Genomic DNA, 14,727 nt, shown 5'->3' with positions numbered 1-14,727 from the left:
ATGTAGAAGATTGGAAACTATGTTTACCTTTTAATTTCTGATTTTCCCTCTGTTAAGAAAATATACATAGAAAGTAAGTCCAAAAAATTGAAAGAAGAAACTTCATACTGAACATGCAAAGTCCTGCTAGTCAGAGTAATCGACCATTAGTATTTTGGTGTATTTACTTCTTTTTAAAGGCTTGGTGTTGGGATTTTGTTTTTGTTTTATTTTTTTAACATAGTTTATCTCATCATCAAATATATGTTAATAGATGGCTGCTATCATATCCTCTGTATATGTTAGAAGCTGCTTTTTCACTTAGGATACAATGTTTGTGATACAATATTATAAATTTTTCAAACATAGAATTTTTAACGATTGCAAAATACTCCCATGAAGTAGATGAAACACGAGGTATATGGTCATTTTCCTGCTTTGGGGCATTTAGGTTGTTTCTCATTATTTGCTATTATAAATGATTCTGTACTCTATGATTATTTACTTAGAGTAAAATCTGAGGTGTAGAATTACTTATCATTCAAAAGACTTTTACAGTCTAGTGTCAAATTATGATCCAAAGATATGTGCCCAAGTGTACTTGGACTGGAAGTTTCTATGTGTTACTATTCTCTGCAGGATCAGGCATTATTTTAAAAAACCTTTGGTGAGTGGGGTAGTGTATCTGTTTGAATTTGCATTTATTTGTTAGAAAATTGTCATTTAATAAGACTTTTGAGGGTGGGAATTGGAGGCACTTCATTCTGGCCAACGTCAACCTTTTAAACCTCCAGGTTTACTTAACCCACTCATCACTCAGACATTGCAGTTTTGGTTCTTATTTTTAATGCTGCTAAAACCTGTCCAACAATGCCAGCACTGTTCTCAGATCATACCTTCAGACACTATGCCTACCTCCGAGACAGTCTTTCTCATCTTGTTCCTGCCTTAAGGGTATGTTGAAAACAACTTTTGTCATTATTTTTGGTGTTTTGTCATTATTTTTGGTGTTTTGATTTTGGGTCCTTTGTGGTTGTTAATTAGCAAAGAGCAGGCTGTATTTTCTCTGAAAACACATTCATTCATTCTCTTTCTCTTTGGGGCTCTCTCCCACTGTTTTGTACTTTTTCTTCTGTATTCGTTACTTTTTAAGAAGATTCATATTCTAAATGTCCCTGAGTTATTGATGATGTTATGTTAGGCAAGAAAAAGGAATCTGGAACAATATATTCTAGACCAAGGATTAGATTGTGCAACATTTTAACAATTACATAAAGCCAAAATTCTCAACAAATTTATTTTTTAATAATAAAACCTTTGTTACTTTTAAAACCTTAGACATACAGAAAGAAAAACTTTATGAACCATGAGAATAATGGCAAACACTGAAAGCTGACTGTGTGCAGACACTTCTCTAAGCTCTCTATTTGTGTTAACTCATTCCTGTTTAGGTGACTCCCAAGGACTTTATTTAGAATAATATTTGTACATGGTTAGAAAATCCAAACTGTGTATAAGGTACAAAATTAAAAGTGAAATCCTCTTTGCTCTTGTCCATCCCTTTCTTGAAAGGTAACCACTTTTAGCAGTAAGAACAAGAATTATAGTTATCATCCTATAAAATGTTTTTATAGCGTGCTATGTAAATTTATTTGGTAATAAGCCATCATTGCCCTATCAAGTGAAAGATCAAATGAAGTTTAAAAATAAATGTGACAGCAGATTGATTTTTAGTCCCATTTCTGTGGTAACCTCATTTACTTCCGTTAGCAATAGAACATAATATTATCCACTCTCTTTTCTTTTACTCCTTGCAGTGGTTGTATTGTGTAAACCATATCTATTCTCTCTGTCGTCTCCCTTTCTCCCACTGAAGCTAGGGAAGGAGAGACAGGTTATTTACACAATCACCTTACCTGTTTTCCCTTTCCTGTGTTTGACTCCCTTTTTTTGGTCCTGGTTTCTTTGTATTACCAGAAGCTGAGCCACAGAATTTGGTGGTCTTATAACTCTACTATGTTTGCTTAGTTACCAGGTAGAAAACTAGTGTCATCGGCTGTTTCCCCCAGTATCATGCCTCATGAGGACCCTTCCCATCAGTTTCTGCAGCAGAGCCTTGAAAGAGTGTACAGTCTTCAGCACCTGGACCCTCAGGGAACCCAGGAGCTGCTGGAGCTCACCATCAGGTGAGGTGACCGTCTCTTTACTTTGACAGAGTTAAACTTTACACTTAGGCTCAGCTGAGCAGTTTTGATATCTGGGGTCGGCTACAGGCTAGTATTTCTGAGTCTGTTGGCCTACACTCACAGGTGGTTTTATGACATGTTTGTATTTGCGTTAGATTGGAGTTTGAGCATATTACAAAGAAAAGCTTTTCGTGCTCAGCATATTACAAAGAAAAGCTTTTTGTGCTCATGACTGCTTTGATGATGAGTGCAAAGCTGAAGAGTACAAAGAAACTGTTTTAAATTTTTCTCTCCTTCTGTATTAGTTAGGATGGGTGACAGAAAATGTAAAGAACTGTGGCTTATCTAGGAGGAAAGGTTAATTCTTTCCTGCAGGGAGGGCGAGCTACGATGTTTATTAGGTCCCTACGTGCATTCTTTCTCCATCTTCTGCATCAGGTTCTTTGCCTAAAAATCCAAACTCTAACTATCCCCTCTGTTTTCCAGGCTGCAGGGAAAAGGAAAGAGCAGGAGAAGGGCATCATCATTTCTAACCTTACCGCCTTTTAAAGACACTTCCCCAAAGTTGCATGTTCTAATTTTACTTACATCCCATTGACTAGAACTTAAGTCACATGATGGTATCTTGTTGCTAGGAGCTAGGAAATGCAGTCTTCATTTGGTGACCAGTGCTTAGTTAACATTTGGTGACTCTGATACTCAAGAAGAAGGGGAGGATATTGGGGAACAACCAGCAGACTCTTCCAGACCTTATTAGGATGTTTTGAATGATATGAAACAAATTGAAATCCATTTGCCTTTAACAAAAACAGTTTCTGTCTGCTTTTGTGAACAAAGTTTGTGGCAGAGATGAGTAGCGCCATGGACACTGTATGATCTGCAAAGCTAAAAATATTTACTATCTGACCCTTTTCAGAAAAGGTTCGCTGACCCTGAAGTGATGCCTCGTGATTTTTTTCTCCCACTTCCTTAACAAAGTGATTAGTTTTAGAGGCCAGTATCTTAAGTTGTTGGCTCCAAGCCCAGGAAAATAAGTTCCATTTTCTGACTCATCCCCACCTAAGTAAACATTTAGGTTTTGTTTTTGACAGTTTTTATCCTGTTGGCACTAAAGCAAGTACAAAATGGCTAAAAGCAAGCCAATTTGGTCATCAGATGCAGTGCTGGCTATTAGTGAGTGCTCAGTAAACACCTGTTGGCCTGACTTGCCTGCGTGTAGTCCTGCTGGGCTTCAGGCTGGTGAGTCCACTGTACTAATGCTATGGTCAGTCCTGGATACTGTTTCTAACTTGAGTGCATTCCGATGAGGGTGGCCAGGGTGGTAAAATATCCAGAAAGGAAAGCAGGTGGTGGAGTATTTACTGATGACGTACTCTGTTTTGCAAACATTATTGCGGTTATTGTTACCATTTCACAGAGAAGAAATGACAGTTTGGGGAGGTGAAGCGATTTGCTAAGAAGTAGCAAAGCCAGGCTTTGAATCTGGTTTTGTTTGACTCTAAATTTGAGACTTTGTGACGTGTTGCAGTGAAGATGATTCCTGTTAGATTGGGTGACTTGGGGGTTCTGCAGAATTTACATTTTTGGTAGTTGTGGAAAAGTGAAATATTAGAGTTTCATACAGAAGTTTCTCTGATTAGGACTCTGATCACTTACTTATTGGTACTAGTTTAAAACAAACTTCACCGTCATACGCAAGCCATCACCTTTGTTGTAATCCCCAAAGGTCATTTAATCTAATGGGATCTCACCTGTAGAAAGTATGCTTCAGCTGGGGCTCCAGGAGATGATTTGTTTGTTTCTAGAATTTGACATAACTGCTTTGTCTTCATTGTACCTGGGGTACCATATAGGAGCTCAGTAAATACTTGTTGAAAACTGTTAACTTAACCAGGAATGAAGACTTTTAAGATTTTTATAAGGCTCTGCTGTCCTTGATCATAATAAGAGCTGCTGTCTATTCAAAGTGCTTACTATGTACCCACTCTTCTAAGTGATTTATGAGTTGAATTTGGAAACAATCTTATGAAAAGTACCCCATTTTTAAATGAATGAAAGAGCTGGGGGTCATTCATTTGTTATATGGTTTTTGAGTATTTGTCATATGCTAGGCAGAAGTGGCACGGTGGTGAACAAAACAGTCTTTGTTGCAAGGGATCATACAGCCTGGTTGGGGAGGTAGCTAGGGAAACAAGAATTGTAATACTGTGCTTTCCATGCTGCAGATGGGAAGTCCAGGGTTCTCTAGGAAAACAGAAGGGGGGTACCTAGCCCTTTCTTAGATGGCTAAGCAGTTGCCTGAAGACTGAATAGAAGTTAATCAAGTGAAGAAGGGAGAAGATTGTCCAGGACCAAGAATGGCAAGGTCGTAGATTAGAACATAGGTCTAACTAGCCCTTCCTTTCATCTGGTCACACTGTTCTGTTTCTGATTAACAGTTTGTAGGACACAAAGGGTCTAGTATAATGAGATGTAAAATGCAAAGGAATTGGTTCAAGCCTTAGTTTTTATCATTTCCTAGGTACATGATCTTGGACCTCAAGTCCCCCCCATCTATAATTTGAGAATACTAGGTATCTGGTCATAGGACTATTGTGAAGGTCATTATCATGGCCTGTGGAAAGTATTTAAGAATAGCAGTTGGTTAGATAAGAGTTGGTTATTTCTGAAGTTTTGTTTTTAAAATTTAAATTGTGAAACAAATTAAAAATAATAAAATTTAAATTGTCACTCATTTGACACAGTAGACATGCTCTTAATATTTTTAAGTAAATCCTGTCCAAATGTTATAAGCACTTATTGCCATCATGTGGATGAAGGATTGCTAAAGTGTATGTTCCTGGGAAGGGCACTTTTGCCCTCCCAAACCCATTTGCAGAAATGTGGCTTAATATGCATCTGGTTTTAGGTGTGCCTGGGTGGCTCATGGGTTAAAGCCTCTGCCTTTGGCTCAGGTCATGATCTCAGGGTCCTGGGTTCGAGCCCCGCATCGGGCTCTCTGCTCAGCAGGGAGCCTGCTTCCCTTCCTTTCTCTGCCTGCCTCTCTGCCTACTTGTGATCTCTGTCTGTCAAATAAATAAATAAAATCTTTTTAAAAAAAATATGCGTCTTTTTTTTTTAAGATTTTATTTATTTATTTGACAGAGAGAGAGTGTAAGAGAGGGAATACAGGCAGGGGATGTGAGAGAGGGAGAAGCAGGCCTCCCCCTGAGCAGGGAGCCCAATGCAGGCCTCAATCCCAGGACCATGGGGTCATGATTGGAGCAGAAGGCAGACGCTCAACGACTGAGCCACCCAAGCACCCTTGCATCTGGTTTTAAATTGGTTTTGGTGTCATCTGTATTTGATGTAGTTCATAAGTAAATGAAATAATTTAATAACAAATAAATAAATGAAGTATATAGTTTAAAATAAAAGACTTGGAGTTCAGACAGACCTGAGTTCAAGGCCTATTTTTCCCACTATTAATCCTGTGACCTTGGGCAAACCGCTTAAATTCTGACCTTCCCTTTCATTCTCAGTGACATACAATTAATTGCAATTCACATTGTCGGGATTAAATGGGCTCAAGTAGAGAAACATCTAGCACACCTAGTATAGTGCACACAGAAGGTGATCTTTGTACCTTCTCATTAAAGAGTTCATAATTTCCTGAGGGATGTTTAAACTTAGGCTGCCCGAGGATTTTGGGCATAAAGAGGTACAGAGAAGAAACAGTAGGATAACAGCATTTTGTCCAGGAGTAGCAAGTTTCTTTCTTTGCTTGTACAGTAGTTCGGCTCTCCCATGGTTGCTTGGCTCACATCTTGTTCTGTGCAGTTGAGAACAATTGCTTCAGCGCTGGGGCTGTAGAATAGCTTACCATCCAGCGGCCGCCAGCTCATGTATAGTCAGCTGCTCAGTGTTGTCTGTCATCGAAACAGAAGCCAGAATCTTCCTCGAGAGGAAACATTCAGAAATGGAGTGTTCAGGGCTGCCTTTGCAAGGGAGACATCAGAGATGTGAAAGAGAGAGGCCAGCTGGCCACCTGTGCAGCATTTCACAGGTGCGGTTAGCTAGGATGGTCTTGCCTTTTATTTGCTGGATTCCACACATGAGTAGGCTCTCCAGGAACCTCTCAAGCCACCAAAACTCACAAGACATGATATATAAGCCACAGCCCCCAATTTCTTCAGTCACTTTGGGAATAATTCATTCTGTGTCTCTTCCCAGGGCATCTCCTTTCTGATACCAAGGTCCATAGGATGCAGCATTAGCTATTAAGAAAGTCGTGTATTAGAGGGAGGGACGTAGTCAAACGGACAGTTATGTATAGGCTACTGTGAAACTTTCTATGTTATGCCAACCCTGTGGCTCCGCTTCCCTTGTGACCCAAATCACGTTTTCCACAGCTATCATTTCTGTATGAAATTTTGATGTGCCATTAAAAAACAAGATAGTTTTCCATGAATGCTTTCTGAGATGGATTATTAGGTCATACACACACATGCACGCATACACACACACACACACACTCCTCTTCTCAAAAAAGAAGAAAGGAAAACAATGATTTTTTTTTGTTGGTCTATTGTGTTATCTCCAAAAGAGAAAGAAAGAAACTGGTAATGGTGGTTGCCTATGGGAAGGGTGTACTGGTTTGTAGCGCCCTGTTATAGGAAGGTGAACTAATTTAGTTACATATCCTTTAGTATCTTTTGAATTCTGTTATCTTATTGGTTTAATTGTATAGCTAGGTATGTATTATCTATTCAAAAAATTAAAAATTTTAAATCAGTAATTCCAGCCCACACACAACTATTGACCTGTGTGTGGCACTTTCTATTTTCTTGCCTTCAGGCAGCTTGGTTTTATATTTTTGAAATCACTTTGTCTATGCCAATATCCAGTGAGGATGTTTTTGGCTTCAGGTATCTGGGAAACCTTATCTTAAACAAAGCTTGCAATGGTTTTTTATTTTCTCGTATGAATAAAAATCCGAGGCAGTTCTAAGTATGGTATGGTCATGTAGTTCACTTATATTATTAAAGACCCAGTTCTCTGTCTCTTCGGATTTTTCTTGTCCTCAGCATTTGCTTTATCCCAAAGCTTTTTCCTTTTGGAGTTACAGTATGGCTGCCAGTGGCAGTCAGGACCGTAAGTGCTCTTGTTCAGTCTAGGGCATAATGGAGATGGAGACAGACATACAAACTACTATCAGGCCTGCTCCAAGTGTGGAGTATAAGTCCTTCAATTAGGACTGAGAAGGCCAACTTAGGTCACATAACCTGGGAGATGACATATACTAATTGGCTTAGTTCAGTCAGACTCTGCCTGGGAATGGGTTTGAGGATACCTTGCCTAAACAAAATCAGAGTTCAGTAAGTGAGGAAGACGTGAAGAATGGCTAACTGGGTAGGGAGCTAACAAAGCCTACTACAATATCTTAATTTTTTTTCTTCCTGGTGATACAAAAAATACTCATCTGTTCTTTAAAACACTTGAAAAATAAAGCACAGTTGGGAGAAGACAATAAAAAGAACCCCCATACCTCTCTCAGAAAACCACTTTGCTGTATTTTTCTCCTATATACAGTTTTTATGTAGTTAAGGTCATATAACTTATTACCATTTTATATTTTAACATCTGTAGAATATTCAGCTATAATAGTGACATATTGTGGGGCATAAAGCATTTCATTTCTGTTGGATATTTCTCTTAGAATTACTTCTCAACGTAAAGGTACTGATCAAAATATTTGAAAGTATGTATGGCTTTTATAATGGTACAGTTTTACTTTACAAAAGAATTTTATCAGCTTAAACTGTTATCAAAGCATGAGTGAACCAGTTTCATTATAACCACTCCATCATTGGATGTCATCATTTTAAAATTTATGACCAATTTTACTAAGTATAAAATGGTAAAATGCTTTTTTTTTTAAGATTTTATTTGTTGGGCATCTGGGTGGCTCAGTTGTTAGGCGGCTGTCTGTGGCTGAGGTCATGATTCCAGGGTCCTGGGATTGAGGCCCACATCAGGCTCCCTGCACAGCAGGAAGCCTGCTTCTCCCTCTCCCGCTCCCTCAGCTTGGGTTCCTCTCTCTCTCTCTGTTTCTCTCTCTGTGTCAAATAAATAAAATCTTAAAAAAAAAAAAAAGATTTTATTTATTTATTTGAGATTGAGCAGGACAAAGAGAGAGCACAAGCAGGGGGAGGGACACAGGGCTTGATCCCAGGACACTAGGATCTGACTTGAGCTGAAGGCAAACACTTAACCCATTGAGCCATGCAGGTGCTGCTAAAATGGTAAAATGCTTTTGACCTGATCTTTATATGCTGTCATTATTCCTATCCTCTGTTGGGCTTGGGGATTTCTTTACTGCAGGGATCTTCAAAGACTTGGAGAACTTCAGTCTGAACTAGCAGGAGTCGCTGACTTCTCTGCTACCTATCTTCGGTGTCAACTTCTTCTTATCAAGGTTGGTTTGGATCCTTTATGTTTGTGTTTTGTGATCACTATGTGCATAAAGTGCATAGAAAGCACTTTAGTGGATTCAGCAGTTCTTGAAGCCATAAGTGGAAAAATGTAGTCCTACACAGCTGCTGAGCAATGAAGAAATTATGTACTCCACAGTATAATTATATTAGTCTCTAATTAAAGAATTGTTAATTTGTGTGGGACTTTAAATTTTTTTTTAATTTGGGAGAATTCTTTTATCATCGTATGATTAGAGCAGATTGGATAATCATTTTCATTAGAATCCTAAGGATTTTTCATTGTTTTTTTATAATTTGATTAGCATATAGAACTTTTATATTATTTCTTAAAATTCCAGTTTCACTTTGCCCAGGTCCTAACTAGGCAAAGGTTGATTTCACTGCTCTTAAAATTTTGTCCACCTTGCTGACATTTCGTATTAGCCAGGTTGTATACACACACACACAGAAACACACACACAAAATTGGTAGCCAAGAAGCTGTCCCAGTTTGCTGAGATGAAAACGTGTTAAGTTAGTTCAGTAGCTTTCAGCTTCAGCAGCAGAGTTCCACTCAATTTAGGCTTCGGTTTTGGAGACCCCTTCTCACTTGATAAGTCTTTATCCGGGCTTTGGTTCCAAGTGTTAGTGATTATGATACTTGACCAAAGTCAGAATAAATGGCGTCATTAGAAGTTATTTCTCAATGTAAGATGTATGAGCTTAGGGTTTTGCAGGTATGTGTATATACGTGGAAGGGGGTGTGTACTCTGAAATGGGTTGGGATTTGTACAGCTCTTGTTTGGCTAGATAGATTCCTTCAAATGGATATACCTGTGTAACCACCGCCACAGTCAAGATATAGAACATTTTCATTATCGCAAAAAGCTCCTCCATGCCGCTTTTACAGAGTTGTTTGGCCTTTTCAAGCTTCTATGAAATAGGGCTGATAATGATTCTACATAGGTAAGGGTTGGTAACAAGCAAGGTGTGTGAGAGCCCTTTGCCTAGTGTCTGATACATAGAGAGTGCCATGTCAATGTTGGTCTTCTTTCTTTCCTTCCTTCCTCCCTCCCTCGCTCCCTCCCACCCTCCCTTCCTTCCTTTCTTTCTTTTTTTTTTTTTTTAATTTTATGTATTTATTTCACAGAGGGGGTAGGGCACAAGTGAGGGGAGCAGCAGGCAGGAGAGAGAGAAGCAGGCTTCCCGATGGGGGCTTGATCCCAGGACCCTGGGATCATGACCTAAGCCGAAGGCAGAGGCTTAACCGACTGAGCCACCCAGGCGCTCCCAGTGTAATGTTATGTACCCAAAAAAAAAAAAAAAGCATACACAATTCTGCTTTTAGACTACAACTGTATTAAAAGCATATATATGAAAAATGATTGGAAGTGAAACAATAACTGTTAAGGGTATATGATTTGGATGCTTTAAAAATTTCTATACCTATAGTTTAGACCTGCTCTGTCTAACTGGATTGTCACCAGGCACAAGTGTCTATTGAGTACTTGAAATGTTAGTTCAAATTGAGATGTGCTGTAAATGCAAAATACACACGGATTTCTGAAACTTACTAGGATAAAAAGCAATGTAAACTATTAACTTTTAGAATACTAATTTTATAGTGAATTTATATCTTAAATATACTGGGTTAAGTAATCTATATTGTCAAAATTAATTTCATCTGTTTCTTTTTACTTTTAAAAATGTGGCTACTAGAATATATAAAATTATATATATGGTGTGTGTTAATTTCTATTAGATATTGTTAGTCTAGATTTTCTATAAAGCCATTAGGTTATGTCTTTAGGGACTACAGCAGAGGTTTAGAGAGATGAGAGCTGGGGCCATACGGCTGAGAGGAAGAGGGATGGAAGGTAAAATTGTGGCTCCTCATGATGGTTTTGAACATAGATTGAGGGAGAGGGAAGAATGTAGAAAATTGATTTCTGGTGTGACATGTCAGTAAGGTGATGGGGCTCTTCAAAGGACAGTGAACAAAATAAAAGAACCACAGTCAAGGAAGACAGGTCTGGGCAGCCAGAATAATCTAGTGGCTCTGGGAACAAGAAGGGCTGAGAGCCATGGCTTTCTCACCCATTTTAGTGAGACCTGCGTGACTCCTGCCATCTGCTTGCAATCACTGGTCTGATCTGGATATAGGGCCTTTGGGCCAGGAATTGGATTGAATGGGAAGAAGTTCAGCCTTTGATTTCTTCTTTCTCTGTAATAATAGGCAGGGCTTACTAGCTTAAAAGAATAATATTGAGAGGAAGTCGTGATCCAGGAGATTTCCAAAGCAAAACAAACACAGAAGCTTCACATGATACGCCAGTCTTGGTGACCTCTGTGTTCTGTGTCTCCTGATTTGTCTGTGTAGGCCCTGCAAGAAAAGCTGTGGAATGTGGCTGCCCCTTTGTATTTGAAGCAGAGTGATTTGGCCTCTGCAGCAGCAAAACAGGTAAGCATTTGGGGATCTTCTTCTCAGATGGATCTCTGTCTAGGAATTTTCTCATCTAAGATGGAGCTAGAGGCTTTCACATGGCTCCATGCCTCTGCTGTGCTCTTCTCAGTTCCAGCCTGTGACAGATGTTAGTGCTTTGAGAAGCAGCATAATTAGGGGACATAGCACTGGCTTTGGAGTCAGGGGACCTGGGTTCTAGTCCCAGGTCGGCCTCTAATATTGTGGTATTGAGGCTGCTTAACCTCCCTGGATTTTTCCTTCTCTGTAAAATACAGCTATTTAACTGGATGATTTTTAAGATGCTTTGGTGTTCTGAAATATTATCAGTTTGGGGTGCCTGAGTGGCTTAGTGGGTTAATAAACCTCTGTCTTCAGCTCAGAGCATGATCTCAGGGTCCTGTGATCAAGCCCCATGTCAGGCTCTACTCAGCAGGGAGCCTGCTTCCCCTCCCCCATCTGCCTGCCTCTCTGCCTACTTGTGATCTATGTCTGTCAAATAAATAAATACACTCTTTAAAAAAATATATTATCAGTTTGTATTTCAGATACATATATATTTTTGTATTTCAGATGTACTAAAATCCAGTAAATACTGTCATTAACCTTTCATCTGAATATATAGCTGAACTCATTTTGAAGTTGTTTATATTTTTAGCCTATACCAACATTTGAATGTTGAAAGGTCCTTATGTACTCTTCAGTTCATTAAGTAGAATTTAGTTATATTTGCCTTGAGTTTCTTCCTTTCTAACTTTGAGCAGTTTCCCTTCATTCTTAGGTATTGGGATTTCGTGAACTCTTCTGGGTCCTGTCTTTCAGGTAGTGAATCCATCTGTATATGACCCAGTGATTATGACCCGATAGCAAGCTAATGATTGTTAATTACAGTTCACTAAATGATTTCATGTCTGTTTTAATTAACACTCACAGTAATCCCATTAGGTAAGAATGACTATTAAGTCCATTTTATAGATGAAGTCGTTGAGGCTCAGTAAGGTTAAATTTATAGAGTTATAAGTAGTAGAGTTAGGGAATTGAACTCAGATCCTCTGGTACCCACTATGTTTTCTTCCCACTACTCTACTTGATCTGTCCTCTGAACTAGACTTCCTTTCAGACCTGCCATGTGGCTTATTGTAGGGGAGTAGAACCTAATGACTAGAGCCCCAGAGTGGGAGGGGTGGGACCAGGGAGCAGTAGTTTGGAAGAAAGAGGGGAAAGAAATTACTGTTGCTGGGTACCCGATACTGTGCTAAGTGCTGTCCATGCTCCATTTTATCCTTGAAGTTTTATGACTTTGGGGCTACTTCTTCCCTATTTACAATTTCCCTATTTACAGATAGGGAAATTGAGGCTCTGTGTAATTAGGTAATTGGCAGTTGTGGGAGAGCCTGGAGTCCTTTCTCTGACCCCAAAGCCCTCAAAGGAAGGGAAGCACAGAATGGGGAGAGAAGCATCATTTGGATGGGAGTAGCTGATTTGGATCGAATAGAACAAGAGCTTAATGAACTGGGCTTGAGCTGAGGTCATAGACATTGTTTTCTACACTTGTTCTCCTCTCCATATACCCAACAACAGACGGGGCCTGTAGAACAGTCTGTCTGGATGATTAACATGTGGTTAGTGGTTCCTGGTGCTAAATTCGTGAGGACTTTTCCTAGGGTTGGGTTTCCATATACAGTGTTCATTCATTTGTTCCTACAACACAGTAGTTTGGGGTTAGGGTAATAAGCAGTGCTTTACGATTTTATCAGTGATTGAACTATTCTTATCTTGACATCATCAACTAAGGTACTTTATTACTAGATGAAAATCTTTTTTTTTTAACTGACAAAACAATTTACTCTGTTTTCATAAGACATACTATATTAATTTCCTCAACACGTTAATTTCTCTCAAATTATCCTAATTTCTCTTACCATAGGCACGTAAATAATTTCAGTTCAGTGCTAAAGCACAGGCATTAAAAAAACTGAGTTTAAAGAATTTCACCTAGAATTCTATGCTGCTATCAAGACCAATATAACATTTTTATTGATCTTTCATTACCTTTCCTTGTAGATCATGGAAGAGACCTACAAAATGGAGTTCATGTACAGTGGTGTGGAGAATAAACAGGTGGTGATTATACATCACATGAGGCTGCAGGCCAAAGCCTTGCAACTTATAGTAACAGCTCGGACTACTCGAGGGTAAGATGTGTGGCTGCTGAAAGGGGAGGCACCATCCTTTCAAACACTCCTCCAAATAAATGCACTCAGAGATCTCACCAAGGTTAATGGGAGGTGAAAAGATACTTACAAAAATTTGCTAAACAGTATGCAAACTCTTCATTTTTTCAGATACTCTAGGTTCTATCTTTGGGTCAAACCAGATCTCTGGAAAGATGCAGTGGCTCTCCATTGCCTACAGTACAACATAGGTCAACAGGCAGCAAGGACATTCTTTATAGTCCTTGTTGATTTCTTTAAGAATTTAGCACCAGGAACCATTTTTTTTTCTCTTCTGAAGGGATTGGTAAGCTCTCCCGGGCAGTAAAAACAAAAGAAGAGAATGTACTGTGCAATGAGACTACCTTGGTCAAACCCAGACCTCTCCACTTACTAGCTATTTGATTAGGGATGGTATTTTCTTAACCTCTCTGTGCCTTGTTTCCCTGTCTGTGAAAAGAGAATGATGACAGCATCTGTCTCATGGGGTTTCCATGAAGAAAAATGGGATGATACATGTGGAAGCACTTAACGTGGTACATGATACATAGTAAGAGCTCACTATCAGACTTTCCATTAGAATTGCCATATTTGATCAATTCTAAAATGCACATTTTAAATTTAAACTCTCTGAAATTAGATATTTTGATGATGTGGCACACTTGGATTGAAAGTGGGTTTTTTCCTTTCTTGGTGTTTCATAAAATAAAGGTGCCTCCTAAGAATGATGGCATCCTAGACTTGACACTGCCGTAGCTTGTTCCCAGGTGGAAGATGCATCTGATGCTCTGTCTGGCGGTGGTATTGGTCTAAAAGTGGCCTAGAGAAAGAAATAGGAGGGTTTAAGTAAGTGCTGAAAAATACCAGGTCAGAAAGAACATTCTGAATGTTATTTTACTTCTTCACTGATTTTGATAGTGACCTGATAAAATCAGGTAGTGATGTAATGTTAGAGATAGCCATCATTCATTTAACAAATGTTTAATCCCTACTGTTTGCCAGTCACAGCTGAGCAAAGACAGGTGCTTGTGTTGGCATCTACACTTTTTTTTAAAAGATTTTACTTACTTGTTTGAGAAAGAGAGAGAGAAAGAGAGGGCACAAGCTATCCCAGGACCCTGGGATCATAACCTGAGTGGAAGGGAGATACTTAACCGACTGAGCCACCCAGGAGCTCCTTGCATCTATACTCTTTTTATTTAAAAAAAAAATATATATATATATATAATATAAATATATATAATATATAATATATATAATATAAATATATATAAAATATAAATATATAATATATAAAATATAAATATATAATGTATAATGTATATTTTATATATTTATATATATTATATAATTATATATAATTATATAATATAAAATAATATATATGATTTCAGCCCCCTCAGCAGGGGCCTGCTTCCCTCTCTCTCTCTCTGC

The 14,727-nt window shown here is 38.7% G+C and overlaps 1 protein-coding gene across 1 annotated transcript in view; it reads left to right on the top strand.

Moving 5' to 3' along the window:
• Positions 1 to 14,727, top strand: part of INTS4 (integrator complex subunit 4) — a 116,920-nt gene that overhangs the window by 87,528 nt on the left and 14,665 nt on the right. Inside the window, exons 14-18 of the mRNA XM_046015028.1 lie at positions 800 to 933; positions 2,008 to 2,165; positions 8,529 to 8,622; positions 11,000 to 11,080; positions 13,145 to 13,275. Coding sequence (XP_045870984.1) covers positions 800 to 933; positions 2,008 to 2,165; positions 8,529 to 8,622; positions 11,000 to 11,080; positions 13,145 to 13,275 — 598 coding nt within the window. The remainder of the gene's footprint in view (positions 1 to 799; positions 934 to 2,007; positions 2,166 to 8,528; positions 8,623 to 10,999; positions 11,081 to 13,144; positions 13,276 to 14,727) is intronic.

This window comes from Meles meles, chromosome 8, assembly GCF_922984935.1.
Source record: "Meles meles chromosome 8, mMelMel3.1 paternal haplotype, whole genome shotgun sequence".
In the NCBI taxonomy this organism is placed as follows: Eukaryota; Metazoa; Chordata; class Mammalia; order Carnivora; family Mustelidae; genus Meles; species Meles meles.
The sequence above is the reverse complement of the archived record's forward strand: the minus strand, read 5'-3'. Positions and strand labels throughout refer to the sequence as shown.